The following is a 23498-nucleotide window of genomic DNA, read 5'->3' on the forward strand; positions in this document are numbered from 1 at the left end:
AATAGTAGTATTTAGTATTTCAGAATTATGACTTGGCATTTCATTATCACAAGATAGCATGTCACAATTATGATATAGTATCTCATAATTATGAATTAGTATGTCATAATTACACATACTGTAGCATGTCATAATTATGACTTAGCAACTCATTATTACAATATAGTATGTCATAATTATAATAATAGTACTTAGTGTCTCAATGATAACTTAGCATCTCATTATTTCAAGATAGTATTTCATAATTATGACTTGGCATCTCATTATTACAAGATGGTGTGTCATAATTATGACTTACTATTGACATAATATGTTATAATTATGAGTTGTTGTTTTTTTTTAACTTTTCCTGGTTGTTGTTTGTTTTGTTTTTTAACCAGCAAAAATGGACCTCCATTTTAATCACTAAGAATGGGATTAAAAATGGGAAAAAAAGAAAGAAGAATCCTCCATTTGTTCCACCAGGAGGAGGAGGAGGAGGAGGAGGAGACAGCGGTCGGTGGGAGTTGAGCAGCCGCTCCAGGAGGAGCTCCAGAGGCGGGGAAGAGGGCTGGATGTTCCCAGAGCGCAGGCAGCGCAGCGCGGCATGGGCGGACTGAGAGTGAGCCTTAGCAGGAATTCATCCATCGTTCCCGGATTAATCCTCATTGTTTTTACTGATGGATGAACCGAATATTCTGAGACGACGCGGTCTGCAGGTAACATGGAAGCTGTCATCATTGTTTTTAAAGAAACCAAACGATGAAATGATGATGATGATGATGATGATGATGATGATGATGATGATGATGATGATGATGATGATATTTTTTTTTCTCTTCTGGGTGTATAGTAGGCAGCAGATAATATGTGTTGTTTTTCCATCATAAACAACAACATGTTGCTGTGTCTATATCCAATCCCTGCATGTGTGGAACTATTTATTTCATCTAGTTTGCATTCATAAAACCAGGATGTGTTCATATAGACAAAAAATTAATAAATAAATGAATAAACAACAAACGCTGATAAACTGATTGATTTCATACAATGACATTTATGTCACTAATGTGTGTGACTGTAGCTTTAGTGTCCACTCACTTCCTTTTAAAGCTCCTTTCTTTCTGCTTTTCTGGTTGCCATGGTAATATGAGCACAAAACTAAGTGATACTATAATACTGGAAGATTGGCAAAACATTCCCTTTATCTCCCCCCTGCATGCATGGGGTGACATATTTATGACTAAATAAGGATCAAAACTATGGAGTGTGATGGAGGTTTTATCATATCCTGTTTATACTTGTGTGTGCAATGCCCTCATTTTAAAAAGGATTAATGTTTGTTTCAAATTAGGTGTTTTTTTCCATTTATTCTCCAACCCCAACCTCTCGATCAGAAGACGACCCACTACCACCTGAGCCACGGTCGCCCCTGAAGAAATATAGAACATACTGTATTTCTTTCATGTCGTGACTAGAAAGGTCATTAAAGGCCGTAGCAGTGGTTGAGTCTGGATGGAAAGACTCTCATTAACTGACTGGCAAAACTTTAATGTTATTTACGGTACACTGCTTTGGTAAAGTAAAAACTACAGTCGCTTCAGCTGTGCATTTTCAAATTTGTAATTATAAAATAGCGTCAGTATTTAGTGGTTTGTCATGTACCCCCTTTGCATTTTTGTCCCCTCTATTTCATTTAATTTCTGTATAAGCGAGCTTTCCTAAACTCCTTCCTGTGTCTCAAAAATGGTTCCCAAATGAAGCTTAATCTATAAACTCGAGGGCCTACTACGAAGCTGGATCCTGAAATTATCTCCATTAGCAGGCTTCACCTAACCAACCATTCTCTATCAGAGAGCCGCTGTACTATGAAGCAGGATATAAATACAGTACGTTCACTCGAAACAGGTGATTTCAGCCTTACTTTGAGTACTTTGGTTGACATTTTGTGTATATAGCTGTCATTTTGTGTGTTTTGTGAGATTCTTGTCATTTAGTGTGTTTTTCATTTCATTTTGTGTGTTTTGTGAGATTCTTGTCATTTAGTGTGTTTTTCATTTCATTATTTGTGTTTTTGCTATAATGTGTGTTTTTTGAGTCATTTTGTGTATTTTTCTGTCATTTTCAGAATTTTTGTTGTCAATTTGTGCATTTCTAGGAGTCACTTTCTGTGTTTCTGTTGCTATTTTGTTTATTAGTCAGTTATTTTGTATAATTTTGTTAGCATTTTGTGTGTTTTATGGAGTCATCTGTGTTTGTTGATCAGTTTGTATTTTTTTTCAGTTATTTATTTGTATTAAAACACACAGGGCCTCTACTATGAAGCTGGATCAGTATATCCGGGATATCTCTCTCCGTTAGCAGGCTTCACCTAACCAAACATTCTCTGTCAGAGAGCAGCTGTACTACAAAGCAGGATACTGTAAATACGTTCACTTAAAACAGGTGGTTTCAGCCTTACTTTCAGTACTTTTGTTGACATTTTGTGAATATAGTTGTCATTTTGTGTGTTTTTTTAGTCCTTTTGTGTATTTTTGAGAACTTTGTTGTCATTTTGTGTGTTTTCCGTGTCATTATGTGTGTTTTTGCTATTTATTGTGTGTGTTTTTGCCGTCATTTTGTGTATTTTTCTGTCATTTTTAGAGTTTTTGTTGTCAATTTATGTGTTTCTAAGACTCGCTTTCTGTTGTTATTTTGTGTATTTTTTCCACTGATTTTGTATAATTTCATTAGCATTTTGTGTGTTTTATGGAGTCATTTGTGTATATTGGTCATTTTGTATTTTTTTCCAGTGATTTAAACACATTATTAAAACACACAGGGCCTGTACTATGACGCTGGATAAGTACTGTACATCCAGCTTCGTAGTACACCATGCACGGAATAAATCCCAGAAGTTAGCGCGATAAGAGGAAATCCAGCTTCGTAGCACAGGCCCAAAATGATGAGTGTGCATTAAAACAAATAAATACCAATGCTAATTTCATGTGATTGCCTATTAGTAAGTAAATACTGTCTCCTTTGTAAAATACAGCGAACTAATTATTGTCTTCTAATATCAGGAGAGCAATTAAATTACCTCTACAGCCTAAATTAATAGGGTTTTTAATAAATTACAGTAAAGGACAATATTTTATTGAGCAATAGCATGGTTAGTTTGTGGTAAATTTGTAAAAAAAAAAAAGAAGCTTTTTCCTTTTGTTTTGAAATGAACTGTTTTTGAGTACCCATGCAATGTGCACCTGTTCCTCTTGGGGTACATGTACCCCTGGTTGAGAACCCCTGCACTATTTCATCAAAAAAGTCATATATAAATATGAATTACATACTTAATTTAGTTGTTTTTTTTTTGTCTATCCTATTCCAGAAGGAACTGAGTCTTCCTCGCAGAGGAAATGTGTAAGTATTACCATTTTACTTGTCCTCTGCATGCTGTTGTCTTCCTGAACCAGCATGTCCAGTTTTCTGTCACCACTGTTATCATACATGAATGCTATCTTTGACCCTTTAAAACTGACACAGGAGTTTAGGAGTGAGACAGGTTTTACATCAACTTAAAATAAACAAGTTTCCCCCAAAAACCGATCCTACCGTCCTGTGAAGCTGGATGGTAGGATAGTGTTTGTGTTTCTTACAGAAACCTTCAAATGTTTAATGGAAAGCTAGAATGTCCTTGGTTAAAATTGATTCTGAAAATGTAAATAAAGTCTAAAAGAAAGTGTAGATTGAAAGACGATGTAAACATTTTGCAGAAAATCAACTTGATACTTTGCAGTATCACAAGAAAAGGAGAAATCATGAGTTTCGAAACCTTGAAAAACACTATTCAGCTAGAACAGGGGTGTCAAACTTACTTTACTTTGGGTAAATAATGGGTGGGGACCCAAAAGTGGGTTGTGGAACAGTTTTCAGTACATTAACATAAAAGTGAATAAAAACACATACTTTTATTTTGAAGAATGTCATGATTAAGACATGATTTGGTTTCAATTTCAGACCGACATGTATTATTATTATTATTTTTTGGAATTTATATTTATATTCAGTTGAAAAGGTCATACCAAGAGTGAGTATGTATGTTTGTCCAGAGTTAAAGTTAATTTAGGTTATTTTGGTTCATTTATTTTAGTTAATTAGGAAGAATTGGTCCATTTATTTTATTTGTTTCATTTATGATATTCCTGTTGAGTTGAAAAGGTCATACTTAGAGTTATAAAGGAAGTAAGTAAGTAAGTAAGTAAGTAAGTATACCCAGAGTTAATGTCAAATAAAAGCATAGTTATTTTTCACGCAGCAATTTTTTCTCTCCTTTTTTCTTTCTTTTTTAAATATTGTCCTTCATCATTTGTCACAGTGATATGCCCATATTGACTATTGACTTTGAGCATGAAAAATAGACTTTTTAAACTTTACTACTACTGTTTTAAAATATGTTAATGCACATTTTATGTTATTTTTCTGAATTTTGAAGTAGATTAGTCACAATTCTTACTCTTTCAATAAAGGTTACATTTTTCAACCATTTTATCATTCTTGGAAGGGGAGATGCAACAGATAAAGCAGAGTTTTTCAACCTTGGGATCGGGACCCCATGTGGGGTAGCCTGAAATTTCTGAAAAATGTAAATAGATTTTTGAAATTTTGAAATTATTATTATTATTTAATCAAAACAACACACAATCTTAAGCAACTGCCTTCTATACTTTCACTTTGTCTAATATAAATCTAGTTAAACTAAAGGGCAGTAAAAAAATAAATAAAAATTGTCACTAATCCTGGCTACTCTGTATTTGTAAAACAATGTAACAAACATGATCCAAAATTAACGCTAGAAAAATGGGGTCACGATCCAAAAAAGGTGGGGAAACACTGAGATAAAGTTTAAGAACAACTGGTTTATCGTATCGTGAAATCTGCATATTGTCCCACACTAATATCTGCCATACCGAGGCCCTAGCTCAATAAAATCCCATGCTACTTTCAAACTATTGGACATTTAACTATTAACACTCGTTACCCAAATAAATATCTTGTAAACAATAGATTATTGCTTAATGCTAAACGCCTAACAGCTACATAAATGTATGTAAATATCTCTTCCTCTCAGCTCTGATGAGTAGGGCTTAGTTTACACTGGTTATGGTTGTGAATCCAGTTTTTCCAACGAGACCTGAACACACGGTGTTAGCCCCGCCTATCTGACGCGCATGCGCAGTACGGCACTAGCAGCTGTAACTAAAAACTTTAGATTACTCAATATTTCCACCGAGATAAAGACGAACAATGACGGTGTACCGGGGCTTTCCGCCGTGCTGCTGCTTCTTCTTTTAGCAGCTCTTGTCACCGGGGCCGGTAAAACCTGACCATGGCCGAGGCCATCGTGGAGTACCCGGGAGAGGAGCTGCCCTGCACCGGGTTCAGGGGACGCAGCATTCTGGTCTAACCCCGCTGCTAGCATCACATCCCGGGCGGACTATTTACAATGATTCTCCCGCTTTAACAACAACAACAACGATCATTACCGGGACTCAAACGCGTCTCACTGCAGTCATGTCGGACCCGAACTACTATTGGACGGTTCTACCGAGCTATAAGACGAGCTTTGTGACCGGGGCCATGATGAAAAGGACGAAGGGGTAAATAACAAAAAAAACAGAAAACTTATAACCATACCATACATGGTGTTATTATTATTTACAGCTTGTGCTCCGTTTTTTTATTGATTTATTTCAGTGTGTTAGTTTGTCCTTCATGACCGACAGATGTGCTTTTCCATCGGTTGATGAGGCGTTCAGGGACCTGAAATCATGTCGTTTAGCCTCATAATCGATTAAAGACACGCATTTTTGGTGACGCCCTGTTGCCCAAATTTATACCACTTTTTTTCCCTTTTTTTTTTTGGGCCACGAAGGCGTTTATTCTGCACTGTATGTATGGCTCATATCCGCCCTGGTTTTTGAAACGTTGCCATTGTAGCATTATAGCAATCTGCGTGTGTTTGTGTGCTGGCAGCATTGTGTCTGCTGCAAACATCCATCGATGCTGTTTTTTATATCAATATATGTGAGGGTAGTTTAATTAATTATAATGCAATATCAGAAGATTTTCCAACAGTGCTGACAAATGATCCAATTCTTCCCCAGATATCAAATGCTGTTTTCCAGTCAACACATTGATTAACTAAATGTGACCCATCCAAGTGCCACTGGCCTATATTTCATCTCACAAGCCTCCATTGTTAGCCTCAGATATTGCTAGTCTTGTCTTATCACAGCTGGCTATTGATACACGTGCCACGTGACCAGGGTGTGATGTAGAGAAGCTTTTTTTCTTTAACACTGATCTGATAAACACTCCCAGTGTCTCAGACTTTGTCCCAGCTCCTTTCTGGTATTTCTGCATCTTCTCTATGTCTCGTTTTTTTTCTTCTTTTTTTCCCCCAAATTTTTTTAGCTTTAGTTTAGTCTGCAAATGTGCCTCAGTGCCGACCTAGAAATGTCATGCCAGGTTTCCATCTCAGGGCCCCCAATTATTTTATTTAGCTCACCTAAAGAGGGAAAAAACTAAGTGACCATGTAGATGTGTCAAACTCAAGGTCCGGGGGCCAAATCCGGTCCGTTGAGACATCCAAATCGGCTTGTGGGGTAAAGTATAAATTGCTGAGAAAACATGATTAATTGTGTAAATTAGAGCTGCAACTAACGACTATTTTCATAATCAATTAATCGATCAATGAATCAATTTTTTTTACAACAGATTATCTATAAAGCACATCTAAACTGTGCTTAAGCTGATTAAACTGAAATAAGTGTCTCACGCACAAACACGCAGCATGCAAGTCACATACAAACACTGGCGCGCGCACACAAACACTCGTGCGTGCAGCCGTGCACACAATATAACACTGACTCAAACACACAATCACTCTTGCGTGTGCGCACACATGAACACTCTTGCGTGTGCGCACACATGAACACTCTGCGTGTGCGGGCGCACACACGAACACTCTGCGTGTGCGCACACAGACACTCTGCGTGTGCGGGCGCACACATACATTTGTGGTGCGCACACACAAAGCTTTGCAGGTGAGTCAAATGACTCTGTGTCACGGTCGTTTTTGGTCATAACTTAATTTTAATTTCACAAATTTCTGGCGAACCCAGGGACATTTTTATTAGAAATGAAAGTTTTGATTCAAATACAGTTTTGTTTTTTTAGGATTGTGACTGGTGTTTTAATTTTAAAATGACTTTTTAAATTACTTGTGTTGTTTTTGTTATCTTTTTGCATTGTTTTTTCTTCTTAATTTTGTATGTTTCTCTTTAACTTCCTGCTCTGATAATAAACAGATGAGCAACGTGCTCCAGCGTGTGTGCACACGTCCATGTTTGTATGATGATGAGCAACCGTTTGTGTTTGCTTCCTCTCACAGTAGCCGTAACAACAAGAGAAGGAGTCTGGGGGTTGGAACCCCCTCCCCCACACTGTCACGACCGCTTTCTCCACTCCCACTCGCCACAGGTACCTGTGCTGCTGCTTTAAGTCTGTTTACACAGAGGCATGTGTCGTTAGCATCATGTGTGCAACTGACAGGTCACATTCAAGCAGGGTTGGGGTCATTGATCATTAGAATTGGATAATTGATTACAATTATGTCATTATAATTGACATGGAAATTCTATTAAAAAAAACTGTCAATCACAATTGAATCAAACGCAAACCTGGGGAACCATGTTACAGTTCTATGGCTTGTACATACATTTTATAGGTAACAATTAATGAAAATATGTTTCATATCAAGTTGACCTGTCAGTTCTCTTCAGGATCATTTTACCACTTAAAAATAACTTACATCTAGGGGTACACTGACAGACCAAAAATAATAAAACCAATATTTTAACTGATTAGGAAGCTTTACAAGGTAATCAAAAGATGAGAAACAAATTGGATGATGGATAATTTTTTAGCTGATATAAGACGTGGACCCATTTTCACAAGAGATGCTAACAAAAGCTAACACAAGAGGAAGGTCACGTTTAATGGGGTTATCTATTTCAGGCTCAGTAATTGTGATTAGTTGTAATTTGTAATTGAGAACTTAATTGTAATTGACTTTCAGGGGGAAAATATTTGTAATTCGGGCCCGAGCACAACGGTGCGTTGGACCCTATTGTAATGCACCTCGTTTCTGTTATTATTTTTTTTATGGGGAAATTATCGCATTTTTGAGGGTTTTGTAACCTTATTGTCTAATGATAGTTAAAAATTATTAAAATATGTTCCAGATCAAGTTTACCTGTCAGTTCGCTCGTGAATTATTTTACCTTAAATCTAGGGGTATACTGACACCTACACCAAAAATATTAATACCAATATTTTTCATTGATTAGGAAGCCTCACAAGGTAAATAATAGATGAAAAACAAATTGGATGTTCGATATTATTTTTTTGTGTATTTTACAGCTGATACAGGAAGGTTAAGTTTTATGGGGTTATTTATTTCAGACTCAGTAAAAGTTTATAGAGTTAGATTTGTGTCTTTATTATTAAATAAAAAAAACATTTTAATAAAAAAAAGTTATGTTTACTTAAATATTTTCAAAGGATGAAAAAAGTGCTGAAATGCAAAAAAAAAAATATGTAGGCTAATTTTTTGCATTCAACCAGATTAATTGATCCCAACCCTGGATTCAAGTGCTTTATTACCACCAGTCTTGTGTTAGCGTACATGCTAATTGCTAATTTGTCCTTGTGCAAACAAAGCACTAGCCGCCCTCATGTCCAGGTACTTGTGATGCTTTATTAAAGTCCTTATTGCTGTTTTAACAGTGCACGCCAATGGAAAGACAATGGCTTTTTCTGTCAGTGTGAAAAGTGTGAATAGAGGGTGGTGGGTGTAAGTGGGGGTTGCTATTTATCTGTGAAGCTCTCAGAGAATTGAAACTGAGAGCTAAATCAGCATCTATTTGAATAGAAATGGATTGATTCTGTCTTTGTTCTCACCTTTCTGAACGTTAGTTAGTTCATACATTAGCAGCTAAGCTAACAAAGGTGGTTAAATGATGGGTTTAGCTGGAGCTGAGGGTTTGTTAATGTGATCAACTGTTGGAGTTGTTCTTTGTTTTCAAACCTATCAGGAAAAGCTGTGAAATTAAATGAAATTAGACAATAATGCACTGGTTAAACTATCTGATTTTTAATGATCTAATCTCGACTGTCCTGTTTTTTGGAATCTCTCAGCTGGCAGCAGTCCATCAGAAAGTCCCAGAAATGTTTCTGCCAGCACCTCAGCCAACTTCCAGTTCGCTCGCAGGTAAGAAATAATTCAGACATGCTCCTTTTTGTGATTAAACCAGCTTCATATCAGTGTTAAAAGTCTAAAAATTACAATAATTTGAAACATAATAAAACAGCGGTTTCATACTAATTTTAGTTCAGGGGCCAAAATAGGGAACAGCTTGATCTTTATGTGGAAAATCAAATAATTTCAACGTTAATGTTCCCTAGTTTGCACTTGTACGTATACATAAAATACAAAATGACAATATCCAAGCAACACATGATGAATATCAGTGCCAACAGGATCTTAACTTTGAATTTTCTAGATTTTGTGACTAATTTCTATTTAATTAAGGGACATATTATGTCATCATTTGAGGAAAATTAAAGGATTTTGTAAGACTTTAGAGTTTTTCCAACAGTTTAACATTAAAAATAGCTACAATCTTGTGGTATAAGCACCGGGAAAACTGTGAGCTCCTGCAAATATTGTTTCATTTACACAATGATTCATGCTTTTTGTAATTTTGACTTTCTCCTGCGGGCCGGATTTGGCCCCCGGGCGTGTGACACGTGTAATAAATGTTGTTAAGTAGCATTTCTTTTCAATTTGAAAAAGCATTCTTCCTTCAACAATCATGTCATCATAGGTCCCTATTCATAGAAAACATGCAGTCTGTTAGATGTGAAAACTGTGCCATTTCCTCTATTTATTATTATTTAAGGTTTATTTGCTAGGGACATATACAATAAACACAAGCTGCATTTCCATTACCCTTGGAAATGTGCCAAATCTAAATAGCGCGACAAAACTGGTAATAACACCTGAATGTTGAAAAAATGCTTAAATATCGCTATAAAGTTTTTACACTTCACGAGGAGGTTTTTCAGACGTTTCCATGTAAAAAAAAAAAAAATCGCAAAAGCTTAATGGAAACACTAAAAACTAACAAATAATCATATAAAATCATGAGACGAAATGCACAATTAATCTTTGATATATGAGGAAAAAGTACACAAAAAGCAATGGAAATATTTAAAAAAAAATATTGAAACAGTTGATTAAAAAGTGAAATCAGGACCATAAAAACACTTTTTTATTAACAGCTGTTTACATATTTATAACATTTTATTAAATTTGATCAAACTCGGACCAAATTCAACTCTAGATCAGTCGTGGATTTCATTTTTATGGCTACTAACTCCGAGCCTCCAAAGAGCAGAAGTTCAAACTGAGTTCCAGGAGTAATGACTTGTGGAAGCGCTGGAGAAGGAAGCGTAACTGTAGCTGGAACAGCCCACAGCTCTATTTGCTGGACTTTCCATCAGCATTTGTCAGGCCAATTAGTGCTGAGTGTTTGCGTGCACGCCACTGCTGCTGTGATTATGGAGAAAAACCCAGTGCTTATTCACTCTGAATGTCTCCATCAATGTTTTTCAAGTTTGTTGCTAATGATATCATCACCTCACATCCACACAATAACCAGAAACAACTTGTTTGTGTTGAATTATTGATTATGAAAAGCTTTGAGGAAACTGTGTTTCTCTGAATGCTTGTGATTCCTAGGGCTGCAGTAAACCATTATTTTAGTCATTGATTAATTTATTCATTTTTAATCTATTAATTACATGAGAGGAATCACACGCTTACCAGTCTTTATGCTTTTCGAGACCTCCTCAATCCCACTGACACGCCTTTTGATGAGGAAGCAGAGCCTGGGGAACCAGGAGTGGGCTCTTCTATCTCTGGGGTTGAGGTTGCCAAGGTGGTTAAAAAGCTCCTTGGAGGTGGATGAGATCCACCCGGAGTTCCTCAAGGCCCTGGAATGTTTTGGAGCTGTCATGGTTGACACAACTCTGAAGCATCGGAAGACCGTGGTGGTCCCCCTTTTTAAGAAGGGGGATTGATGGGTGTGTTGCGTCTAGAGGGATCTATTGAGGGGTACTGGAGAGGAGGGTCCGCTGGGTAGTCGAACTTCAGATCCGGGAGGAGCAATGCGGTTTTTGTTCTGGTCATGAAACTTTGGACCAGTTCTATACCACCAACTGGTCCTTGAGGGTTTATGGGACTTTGCTCAACCAGTCCACATATGTTTTGTGGACTTGAAGAAGGCATTTCACCATATACCTCAGGGATTTTTGTGGGGGGTTCACCAGGAGTATAGGCCATCCGTTCCCTGTACGACGGGAGTCAGAGCTTGGTCCACCTTGCTGGCAGTAAGTTGAAGTTGTTTCCGCCAGGGCTGCCCTTTGCAACTGATTCTGTTTATAACTTTTACGAACAGAATTTCTAGTGCATTGAGAGGGTCTGGTTTGGTGGCCTCAGAATTGGGTCACTGCTTTTTGCAGTCTGTGTGACTCAGAACGTTTAAGCTGTGTGTGTAGACAGATGCAGTGACAGGATTTAAAGCTCGGCCACATTTGTTTTCTATACACACAAGCTGTGCTGCCCTTTAGTCACGTGAACATCCATCAGTTCAACATGCAAACATTGCAGAAGAATAGGCATTAAAACAGTCCAATAAATATAATCTATTTGAAAGATGTGGTTTTAAACACACATTCATCATGAGGGATTTTTTTTAACCTTGTAGGAAATTCTAATGTTGTGACAAACTCTGATTTAAAGCCATTGTCTGGTTTCCTTACAAACACTTTATGTAGTGGAACGAAGACGTGCAACTTCTATTACAGCAGGGCCACAAACGTGATTGTATCTGACCTGAGGGACACATTATCAACATTCATGGAGCATTAATACAGGAAACAACAAAGTTTTGTTGTTTTTTTTTTTGTATGTATATCTGTGTAGTTTTTCTGTCATTGTCTGTGTTGTTGTTTTGTGTATTTTTGTTTTCACTCTGTATTTTTCTCTCATTTAGTGGGGTTTTGTTTTGTGCATTTGTTCTTTAATGTTTTGTATTGTTATTTTTTTTTTTTTTTTGTGTGCTCGGAGTAATTTTGTATATTTGACTTCCATTTAATGTTTTTATTTTGTGTTTTGTTTTTTATATTTCTCTCATTTTATGTATTTTTGTATATTTTTATTTAATTATATGTATTTTTTCTGTCATTTTGTGTATTTTTGTTGCGGTTGTGTAATGTGTATCTTATTTCAGGTGTTTTTTGGAGTCATTTTTGGTGTGGTTTTATGGTCATTTTATTTATTTTTCTCTTATTTTAGAGGTTTCTGGAGTCATTTTGTGTATTTTTATCACAATTTTTGTGTATTTACTTTGGGGGCTGCACAAAATTAGACAGTGGGCCGCCTGTGGCCCCCGGCCCACCAGTTGTCCATGACTAGTAGTTTTTTTTTTTTTTGTTTAAGCTTAAGTTTTTTTTTCTAAGAGTAAGAAAAATCAAAAATAGACCTGAAACCTTATAAAGTCTGAATAAAAATATCTATTATAATAAATAACAAGAATATAAAAGCATGTGTTGATTAAAGGAATGCGTTGGATAGAAAGAAGAGAGACTGTAGAGACACATGCAAGCTGGTATTTTTTTGTTGAAGTTTTCTGTTTGATGCAGTGTGTGTGTGTGTGTGTGTGTATATATATATATAAAGATGCGTGTGTGTGTCTCAGTGCTGCAGAATGATGGCAGTTTGGCAGCTGTTCAGAAACAGTAACGGTCTGTTTGCTGCAGACTTTGATTGACTATAAGAAGAGTTTGAAGTCTTTTCCGTCAGTAAACAGTATATTTTATCCTTTATCTCTGTTTAACGATTCACTCCTTCGTCTCTCATTTTCTTTTATGTTGTTATTTTCTCTTCCAGCCAACTGGCCCGCTCTGAAAGGTAAGAAAACCAGGCTGCTCCTTCTCCACAGCATTGCATCAAATGCCTCGGAGCAAAATTACTTGATTCATACACGTTGCAGCAGAATTCGTTGGCACAGAAGTTGGGAATCAGTGGTAATACAGGCAGAAACTCCCAGAAAAAGAACAATATGTGATGATTTTGCACCAAATGTTTGAGTTATTATTCCACGTCCCCAGATAAAACTTTACATAATAAATAAAATATTACAAACGCATTTGAACACCACGTATTTGTGTCTGTAAATGTAAAACGGGCAATACATTTGCAGACCACGTTCATATAAAAGCAACATTTTTCTGTAATGATGGATCGCTATAATCAATTATAGCTTCTTTATACGTGGACAATCACTCATGGTCACGCTGCAAAGCACCAAAAACAATCATTTCCACGCTTATAGCAGCGAACAGTGAAGATGGCGAGCAAGGGTTTCAAATCGAGGCCTGGGGGCCAGTCTGGTCCACAAAAAAAAATCCAATCTGGCCACTGGGATGTGTTGGCAACTCATTTACAAGTTTTTGGTCCTAGGCCACATGTGGACCCTGAACTAAAGTTATTGATACACTGTATATATTTTAAGAAATATCAAAACCTCCCAAATGCCTTCATACTTGTATTTTCAGCTTTCCTACTAATGATAGACACAGTTATCACACGAAACGAGCCTTTTTGGTGTGTTTCACATTACCACTGGCCAAACAGGGTGACCGTGCGTCCTTAAAGAGTCTTAAATAATATTTTACAAATAAAAAGCCTTAAAAAGTATTAAATTGTCTTAAATGTGCTTTAGTCACATAAGGCTGCAACAACAAATCAATAAAAATCGATGATTAACAGCCAGACATGGCAAGTAATAAAGTTACTGTACTTACAGTAAGTAGATTTTTCAGGTACTTTGTACTTTTAGATGTATTTATTTCTGACGACTTTTTACTTTTACTTAGTTACATTTTCAACATAAATAACGGTATTTTCTACTCCTTACATTTCCCAAAAAGGCTCGTTACTTTATATATATATATATATAGCATAAACCTATATATATATATATATATATATATATATATATATATATATATATATATATATATATATATATATTTTTTTTTTTGGCGCTGCGACACCAATGTGCGTCTACTGTTTTGGGTTTTGAAAGATGCAGGAGGAGGCTGTTCGTGTGTGTGCGTACAAGCGTGCGTGTGTGGTGTGTGTCAGAGCAGGTCTGCCACTCCGCCCACACCTGTTATACTACTAACGTTCGAGCAGCTGCACGAAATGTACAACGGTGAGGGTCCCATACAGTCACAGGAGAAGCATCCACAGTCGAAATGGGTTTGTGCAGAAACGGCCGAAATGGTGCTTTTTATTCCTATTTATCAGCTGTAACGTTATGACTAAGGCAGCGCTGCACATAAGCTGGTGCTCAGAGATGGAGAGGGGGGTCTAGTGTGTGTTTTGTAGGTGAGTTACTTATCTGTGAGGAGCACAAGAATTGTCTTTAATGTGATGGGTTTTTCATTGAGCTTCACTGAATGCAGCATGTAACTTTTTCTTTTTTCCATTTTTAATTTATTTGCCAGGGACATTACATGGTGTTTATTGTACTAGATAATAGCTAGAGAAGCTTAATCATTTTTCATCTGTAGTCCCTGGGTGGGTCACTCACAATAACACACCTGTACAGTGTTAAACAATTGTTGCCTGATGTGTTATTAAAATGTTTTGATTAAGAGATTAACTTTGAGAGCCTGCTTCTCTTGAAGTTCAATGAAAGGTTTTGTTTTTCATGCCTTCACATTAGACTCACATAGAGGGATGGAGTGATGCAGTGTAGAAAGATGTTGTCATTTTTTTACATAGGTATTTTACTTCTACTCGAGTAAGTAATCTGGGTACTTTTTGCCATCTCTGATAAAAGCGTTGACAACGGATTTCATCATCGATTTGTTGCTTTGTGCGTCATCTGCAGAGCTTTGTCAATAAAGCTTTTGTTTATATATATTTTTTTTAAAAACCTCCCCCTGCCGAGCGAGTCAACAGAACGAGTTGGATGCAGAGCAGAGAACAAAGTTCGGCTGAAGTAATAAAGGAGCTCAAAAACAGGTAAATGTGAGATTTGTGTGTGTGTGTATATGTTTTTTTTAAATCTTAGATTCATCAGCTTAAGCAGGGTTTGAACATGCTTTACATATAAACTTAATTAGTACACAATGGCGGTAAGAGTTTAAAGATAAAGCCACAAGTTTAAATGTTTTGACCTCGTGTTGGTGAGGACTCTGGAATAATTACATTTAGACGGGTTAAAATAAGTATTTTTATTGTACTTGTACTTTGTGTCTGTGTTAAGGCTGGGATATACTGTGCTTTTTGAATATTGTACTCAGCTCCAGCTCAAACCGTGCAACTCATGTGCAGAGTCAAAATGCGCAGTTCACGATGCATGTTCTCACACTATACAGACTAACACTGGCCATGGTTACGTGATGTTTTTTAATTCGGAATTAGTTATTCCGAATTAAATAATTTGGAATTAAAGTGTTCTGCTTCGTGTTTACATGGAAATCCTGATTCCCTAACTGAGGTTTACATGGAAAACCGGTTTATTCGGCTTTAGTTATTTCCGCTTTAGGTCTGGGGGTTGGTAAGGCTCTGATTGGACAGGGGGAGAACATGACGTGTCACATCTATCGGGAAAAAACACGCAACAAACCTTTTATTGTCGGTTGTAACACAGAACACCACACATGACAACTGTTTTCACCTTTATTTTGATTGTAGTTTTAAAGCAGCAGCTGGACAATAACGCACTTTGGTCCACAAAGTGGAAAGCAGATACTAACTAATCACCGGTAAATGAAAACAACCCGGAATAAAATAGTCGCTCCCTGGTAAAGATAGTCGCTCTAACAACTGTTACAATGATAAACTTGGTGATATTACAGCTTGTGCAGCAGTATGGGGACGCATTTCTGGGCGGCCATGTTGGATTATGTTGTCATCAAATGCGTCATCGCTGCAAGTCGCGCATGCGCAAAACGACCGGAATTAACTTAAAGCGGCTTTAAGTGGCGTTAACTCTTTCCAAGAAAGAGGCATTATTTATTTATTTCACCTAATTCGGAATTAAGTTTAAATCGGAATTAAATTAGCATTAGGAATTAAGTGTTTGCAAGGTCAGGTTAAAGAAGAATTCACTTTTATTCTGCTTTAAAGGGGAATTAAAGCTCCCATGTAAACGTGGCCACTCTGACACGATCTGACTACTCACCCTGTACGTTCATACATGACACGTCGGGAGCTTGTTTCTGGAAATCCACCGTACCAATTAGAGGAAGAAGAAGAACTCTGAAGCGTTGCTATTTAAACAGAAAAAGAAGAATTACCTGGAAGTGAAGAGACACTCAAATCTCAGCAAAAAGAGCTTTAAAAAAAGAAACGGTGATGTGATGGACCAGGAGCTGGTTGGACAGACGTTGGCAGTACAGCCTGTCAATTTTACAATGGTCCTACGGTGTTCGTGCATGCGCAGTGAGAGTTTAAGGTAAGCCGTTCCGTGGCACTGCTTCAACTGTGAGATATCCTCACAAGGAGCGTCTGGATTTCCAACATGTTTGATTTCCTTACGACCATACGATTGCTGATCGGGAGCTGTTCGTGAGGTGTTAATCGCTTCTCGTGACCTCATGTATACTACACAATGCACGACACACGATCTCGCGCGATCCCACAAGACAGCACGAGTCGAGAATCGGCTCAAAATGGTTGCACAGTGTATGCCTGCCTTTAGTGCATGGGTGTGTTGCTCTTTGAGCTACTTATTTGCCTTAACCTAGTACTGTAAATAAAACAAGTTCATTATTGAGTTGTTGTAAATTGTGCTATAATACATACTAATGCTATACTATATTTCTCATTTCATCAGAAAACATCGAACAATGACAGACTACATGATGTAACCACAGAGAGAAGCTGTGACTGAGAACATCCTCTATATGATTATCACTGACATGAGGTCTGTGTCCATGGTTGAAGATGAAGCTTCACTACAATCATCCTCACCTTTAATCCAGGTCACACTCTGCCCTCAATGACACATTTTATAAAGCTCATGGAGGGAAAATAAGATGAGACTTTAAAGGAAGTGAAGAATGCATTGAACACAAACGGCAAACTGTATCTCACTGCTGATATATGGACACGTGTAGCCAGTGAAGTCTACCTTAGAGTGACCTGCTACTACATTCACAATGGTACAAATAAAGAGGCTGAAAGTAAAAATGTGGTGTTTTTGTATCTGATTCATCGATTATGAAAATAATCATTTGTTGCAGCTCTTGTCACGTCACCACAAGAATTTCCTGAGCGCGGACTGAACACTCTTCTCATCCCATTCCATCTTGCCCTGTCATTTAGATCACGTGACGCAATAAGTCTGCTGCCTCCTTGCTAGCTAACCTGGCCTTTTTGGTTGCGCCAAATAGGAAAATGACAAGTGGCTTCAAAACCCAGTCTATTTATTTACATTTTCCTAGAATGCCTAATTTTAGATCAAAGCTCCACATATGACGTTACATTGTGAAGGATCAGATAAAAGCACTTTGGTGTTTCGCTTGCTCACAGGTTCAAGTCAGTTTTGATTTCTGAGTTATTGTCCACTGATATTAAATGCTGTGAGAATTGTGTTACAATAAATATAATGTAGGACAGTGTTGATATTTTTGTTGCCATTCCACATTAATAAACACATTTGAAGAATGTTCTTGAACAACTGATTAGTTTAGTTTTTCCTCATTGTACGTTATTAACTGACATCAGTGCCTTTAATTGTAAAATAATACATTTTTCCCTGTGGTCTGGATTTGCATCGTAAGTTTGGCCTTAAATTTTCTTTAAGGTGGTATTAAAAAGGTCTTAAAAAATCTTCCTACCTGTAGTCACCGTGCCAAATCACAAGCCCCCTTAAAGAGGACTGGAATAAACTCTAGTTGGTCGAAATTATTAATAAGACTAGTTTTAAAAAGAAACTAAGGAAAGCCATTTTAAACTAGAATATTTGTATTTCTCGAAGAAAATGCAAGTGCTGGCCAGTGTCGTACTGCATTAGCTCATTAGCTTAGCATTAACTTCGCATTAGCATGATCATTAGCCTAGCATTAACTTAGCATTTGCATTGGCTGGCATTATTATTAGATAGCATTTGCATTAACTTGGATTAGTATTAGCTAGCATTAGTATTAAGATTAGCTAGCATTAACTAACATTCATATTATCTTAGCATTAACATTAGCACAAGCTAAGCATTAACCTAACATTAGTATTAATCTAGCATTAGCTTAGCATTAGCTAAACATTACCATTAGCTTAGCATTAAATTAACATTAGCACTAACTAGCATAAGCATTAGTTAAAATTAGCATTAGCTAGCATTAGCATTAGCACTAGTATTAACATTAATTAAAACAAGTATTGGTTAGCATTAGCTAGTATTAGCATTACAACTATCAAATCCCTCACGTTAAAGAACAGTTTCCTGATATTTAGCAATATGCAAGACATGCAGTGTGGGAGTAAAAAAAAAAACTAAATTAAAAGTAATAACATTTTAAAATAAAAATGAAGGAGTACGTTTTCTATGAGCTTCCAGTGAGAATAGGTTTTTCTCTCTCTTTGGTTGTAGCCGAGCAGATGGGCGACGATGGTCAGTGGCGTCTGTACCTTCGTCTGGATACTGCACCAATGCTCCCAGTTCATCAGTATCGGTAAGTTTCAGTCTTTTTTCCTTCTTTCTGTATCTCTGCCTGTGTGTCTCATCTTTCCTTCATCAGTTATTCAAACTCTCCACTAACTGCTGCATTGGGAGCTTTTAACGTCCCTCGTCTTTTACACTGGTTTTATTCATCAGTTTACAGTGTGGTTCAGGCTGAGCTGCAGATCCAATCGTCTTACACACAGGGGAGGAGCTAAACTTAGTGCTGTCAAGAGATTAAAAAAAAAGTGTGATTATTTAATCATGCTCTGTAATTAATTAGTCTAATCTCTTTTCTATTCGCACCTAAAAGTTGCTGAGAAACGCCCTCATCTCGAGGTATTTTCATTTAAATTTTATTATTGTGGCAGATCAAAACATTGATATATAACAAAGTGGCTTTATAAAGTCATTTGTTTGTTTTTCACTGACTAGAACAGATGCAGTCGTAGACATTTACATACCTCTGTATTTGACACTAGTCCCAAGGTCTACCTGACATATTGATGTGTACCAAATAATAGAAAATACAAGTGAAATAAAATATCATATGCAGTGCTATAAGCTAGCACATCATAAACAGTAAGGACACTTTTCTGACACCAAACTTGTTGCTTTCTCTCTCCTTCAGATAATAATATTAATCCAGTGATTTTGTTAATTTGTCAGACACAGCGTGCTGTCAGCATGTTGCAGTTGGCACTGTCCGAGTGTCTGTGCGAGCTGCTACATGTTTAGCATTGAGGTGGTAGCGGGGGCTACAAAAGCTCCGGTGGGCAAAGCTTTTCTAGCACAACTGGGCTTTTGTTTTCCATCCAATGTTTTTATAAGACAAAATTAACACCAACGCAGCCGAGCTCTGCAGTCTCCCGTCTCATTATTGTAGTCTTTTGTGTCCCGTACTGAGTTTACCTCTGTACTGAGATTATAACCCTAACATAATCCAATAAACAAGTAAAACACGTGTCTGTTCACTTTGAAAACAAAAATAAACAAAAATTTATTCATTTTTTTAAGCAAAAAATCATTTTTCGGTAGAGCGCATGCGCATATATGTGCATATACAATCTCAGTACAATGTGAACTCAGTACATGACACCGGGAACTCTTGAAATAATAAAGGTTCCGCTCTGTTTGGAGCTTTAAAAAAAAAAAGCGATTTACGGCATTATTTTTAGCGCGTTCTTTTTTCTGTAATTAATTATTCACAATTAATGCGTTAAAGTGACAGCCATAGCTTAACTACCTAGGAACTGTAACTGATTCAATAAGTGTTTCCACTGTTTTTTAAACCTTTTTATTTTACTTTGAAGCAAAAACAAAATTCATACACATTTGTGTATATGTTGTATTGTGTGATTTATAAAATAAAATAACACTTCCAAAGGACAAATGCTTAACTCTGGTGGCCCACAACTGAAAACAACAACAAACAAAAAAAAAAGACTAAACGATTTAAAAACACACAAAATGACAGTATGATATACAAAATGACAAAAAACTGAATGTATAAAAAACACACAAAACAACACCTACAAATATATAAAACAATAACAGACACACACGCACCTTAAGAAAAATATAAATTAAGAAATAAAAATAACAAGCAAAAGTTTCTTATATTTTGATTTTATGTTTAAAAAAAAAAAAAAAAGATTATTCAACTTTGCTTGGTGATAAATGAAGAAATGTGCATTTTATCTTGGTTTATGAGTTCAAATGGGTTGTAACAAAGTTTTAAGATTAAAATATATTAATTAAAAAAATTCAGTTTTTTTCTCCAAATTCTGATCTTGATGTATCCAAATTGAAAGGAGTTAAGTGCATCATTATCTTGTTGTTAGAACAAATAGTTATAAATACAATTTATTATTATTATTACATCCCAATTTTTGATTTGATTTTTTTTTTTTTTTTTAAATCTGGATTTGAATCAAATTGTTGATTGAGTGTATTGTTACAGCCATAATTATTATCCAAGATCATTCCTGTATTGCTTCATTCTCACACGTAATGCAGAATTGAAAGTGCATCCACTTAAATGTCACATAAAAACATTATTGTTGGGCTTTTATTAGCATTCGCTTGTGCCGCTAGCTTTGCTGAATAGCCATCAGATTACATCACTTCATGATGACTTAAACATAAGAGCAGGCTTTGGTTTTCTGTGGGATTGTACCAAGGACTCTCATCTCTTCTCCTTAACGGTATCATCATCTCAGTAAAGATCTCCCAGCAGCTGATTAGGGAAACTTTACACGGTGGCGTCACTGTTGGATGATGTTTGTGTTCAGTTATGGTTGACATTAATGTCGGTATTTTGTAATGACTCGTGAGAGAGAGCTGAACAGGAAATGGAAGACGATGATAAATGTCTGAGGAATACAACCTCCTATTTTTCACTTGGAGTTTGTGGCGGTATCAAAGGACGTCTGACAAGGCATTCCAACAATGCAACTCTTCTTATCAGGGGCACAATATTCACGCTGTGGAGAAAAACTTGACCCTTTTTGACTCTTTATTCAAGACATGACTTCATAGCTAAAGTAGTAGTAGTGTCTGTGTTTGCGTTGGCCTTGGGGAAAGAACAGGATTAATCAGAGCTTATCGCTAAAATAATGCAGAACTTGTTGAAATTTCCAAGCTTTGTTTTCCTGGATGATGTCACGAGTGAGGAAGGAGCTGCCCAGCGTTTCCTCGCTCAGCGAATAAAGGACACGCCCATACGTTTTTAGGACAAATGGGTCTTAGAAGCTTTTATCTACGCCAGGGCTTCTCAAGCTTGGGTTTGGGACCCCACACTGGAAGGGGGTTACCAGATACCTTCAAGAAACTAAGAATATTTTTGGAACAATTTGAGCCAAGTTTTGCTTATTTTCACAATTTTTCTGCAACTACATCAAACTTGCCATATTTTACTGTGTTTTCATCACTTTTTCTTGCCATATTTTTGCTCCTTTTACTGTATTTTTGCTACATGACTCCAATTTCTGCCACTTCTCCATCAAATTTCAATGCCTTTTCTGCATATTTTTTCCAGTTTCAAGACATTTTCCTCACTTATAATCCCTTTCCACCACTTTTCCACCTAATGTCACATATGTTTACCCATTATTGTCACTTTTAACCTCTTTTTACCATTTTTCATGCTTAATTTTACCAATTTAACCACATTCATAATTTGTCATGCCCATTATTTGCCAGTTTAAACTAATTGTTCTGACTCATTGTTCCAGTATTGACACTGAACCCTTTTTACTACTTTTTCTGTCCATTTTTGGCCACTCTATTTTGCAACTTTTATCCAATTTCTGTGGTATTTAAAATCCTATTTCACCACCTTTTCCACCATTTTTGGTCACTTTTAACCTATTATTTCAGATATTTTATTTTTATTTTTTTTCTCCCTGGTTTATGCCCAAAGGTATAAAATTGTTCTGTCATTTAAATGTGCTTTTTTTTTTTAAGTAAAAATAAGATTAAAAAAAGTGCACATATTTAGTTTGTTGTTGATACATTAAACTGACTTTAAAAAAAAAAAAAAAATACATTACCACTACAGGTACCTTTTTAAATAAGTATTTTTTTCAAATTAAAACACCATTCACAATCTTAAACAATTGTATTTCTATACTTTCACTTTTCTTAAATACAAATCTAGTTAGAATAAAATGCAGCATATTAATATCTGAGCTGTCAAATCTTGTACTCTTTATTTGTAACATGATATAACTAGGGCAGGGCACTACATTGTAATTCAAGACATATCATATTTTTGCGATATAGAAATGGACAATATTGCCTATATTGAGATATATCTATTTTTTTTAAACTTGTTATTATTTATACAATCACAGATCAAATAATATCCTACAAGTAATTTAATATAATGCATAGAATACAGTCAAACAGAGTACTTCCATATATCTAAGATGCATTTTTATAGCTTATACATTAAACACATTTTTGGTTATATACATGTTGACTACAGGCACCCTTTAAAATAAATCAAATCCAACGTGTCACAGCTGTAATCCAGCACGGCAGCGACCATATGGCTGAGAGACGGTGAGGTCAGTGGTCCGCCAACAAAAGCCCCTTTCAGACCCGCTGTCAGTGAGCTCTTTATGCAGCTCCAGCACTTCTCGTCTTTCCTCCTCTGGGTGTCTTTCTCTCTCTCTCTCATTCCTTCTTTCTGCCCTCGTTTCTACTGTTTTCCATCTCTTCTCCTCTGAACAACTCCACCCTTCCCTTCTTCTCCACCAGTGAAACGTGACACCCCAGCCAGATGGAGCTTCTCATAATAATATACAGGCTGTCTGTAACACATTGTGGCTCAGAAAGAGAAATTGAATGTATGCACAGCACAGCCCACGTGACCAGCCTCAGGCACGCTGTGAGTGAGAAGAAAAAAGAAAAGAAAAATCCCCCCAAACTTGTTCAGGGACCAAACGTGTACCTTCTGCTTATTCAGTTCCTTAAACTCTCATTGTCTTATTCAGTTTAAAGACTCATTGTATGAGCATTGGCCAGGAGTTTTCTTTTAATAACATGTTCATAATTTCATAATCACTTTTAATGCAAGATGTAAAGAACTGACGGCATAAGATGTACCGACAGTCTTTGCGTTCGGGACTGATTTGGTCCCATTATAACCACATATTTTGGATA

At 36.5% G+C, this 23498-nt stretch overlaps 1 protein-coding gene across 1 annotated transcript in view; it reads left to right on the plus strand.

The window, feature by feature from the left end:
- The first annotated feature begins 553 nt into the window (after window positions 1-553).
- mast3a (microtubule associated serine/threonine kinase 3a) overlaps window positions 554-23498 on the plus strand; it is a 51907-nt gene continuing 28962 nt past the window's right edge. The window contains 6 exon segments of the mRNA XM_028472434.1: window positions 554-698; window positions 3347-3378; window positions 7412-7500; window positions 9220-9292; window positions 13037-13057; window positions 18759-18840. Coding sequence (XP_028328235.1) covers window positions 660-698; window positions 3347-3378; window positions 7412-7500; window positions 9220-9292; window positions 13037-13057; window positions 18759-18840 — 336 coding nt within the window. The 5' untranslated portion in view covers window positions 554-659.

Source organism: Gouania willdenowi, chromosome 17 (assembly GCF_900634775.1).
Source record: "Gouania willdenowi chromosome 17, fGouWil2.1, whole genome shotgun sequence".
NCBI lineage: Eukaryota > Metazoa > Chordata > Actinopteri > Blenniiformes > Gobiesocidae > Gouania > Gouania willdenowi.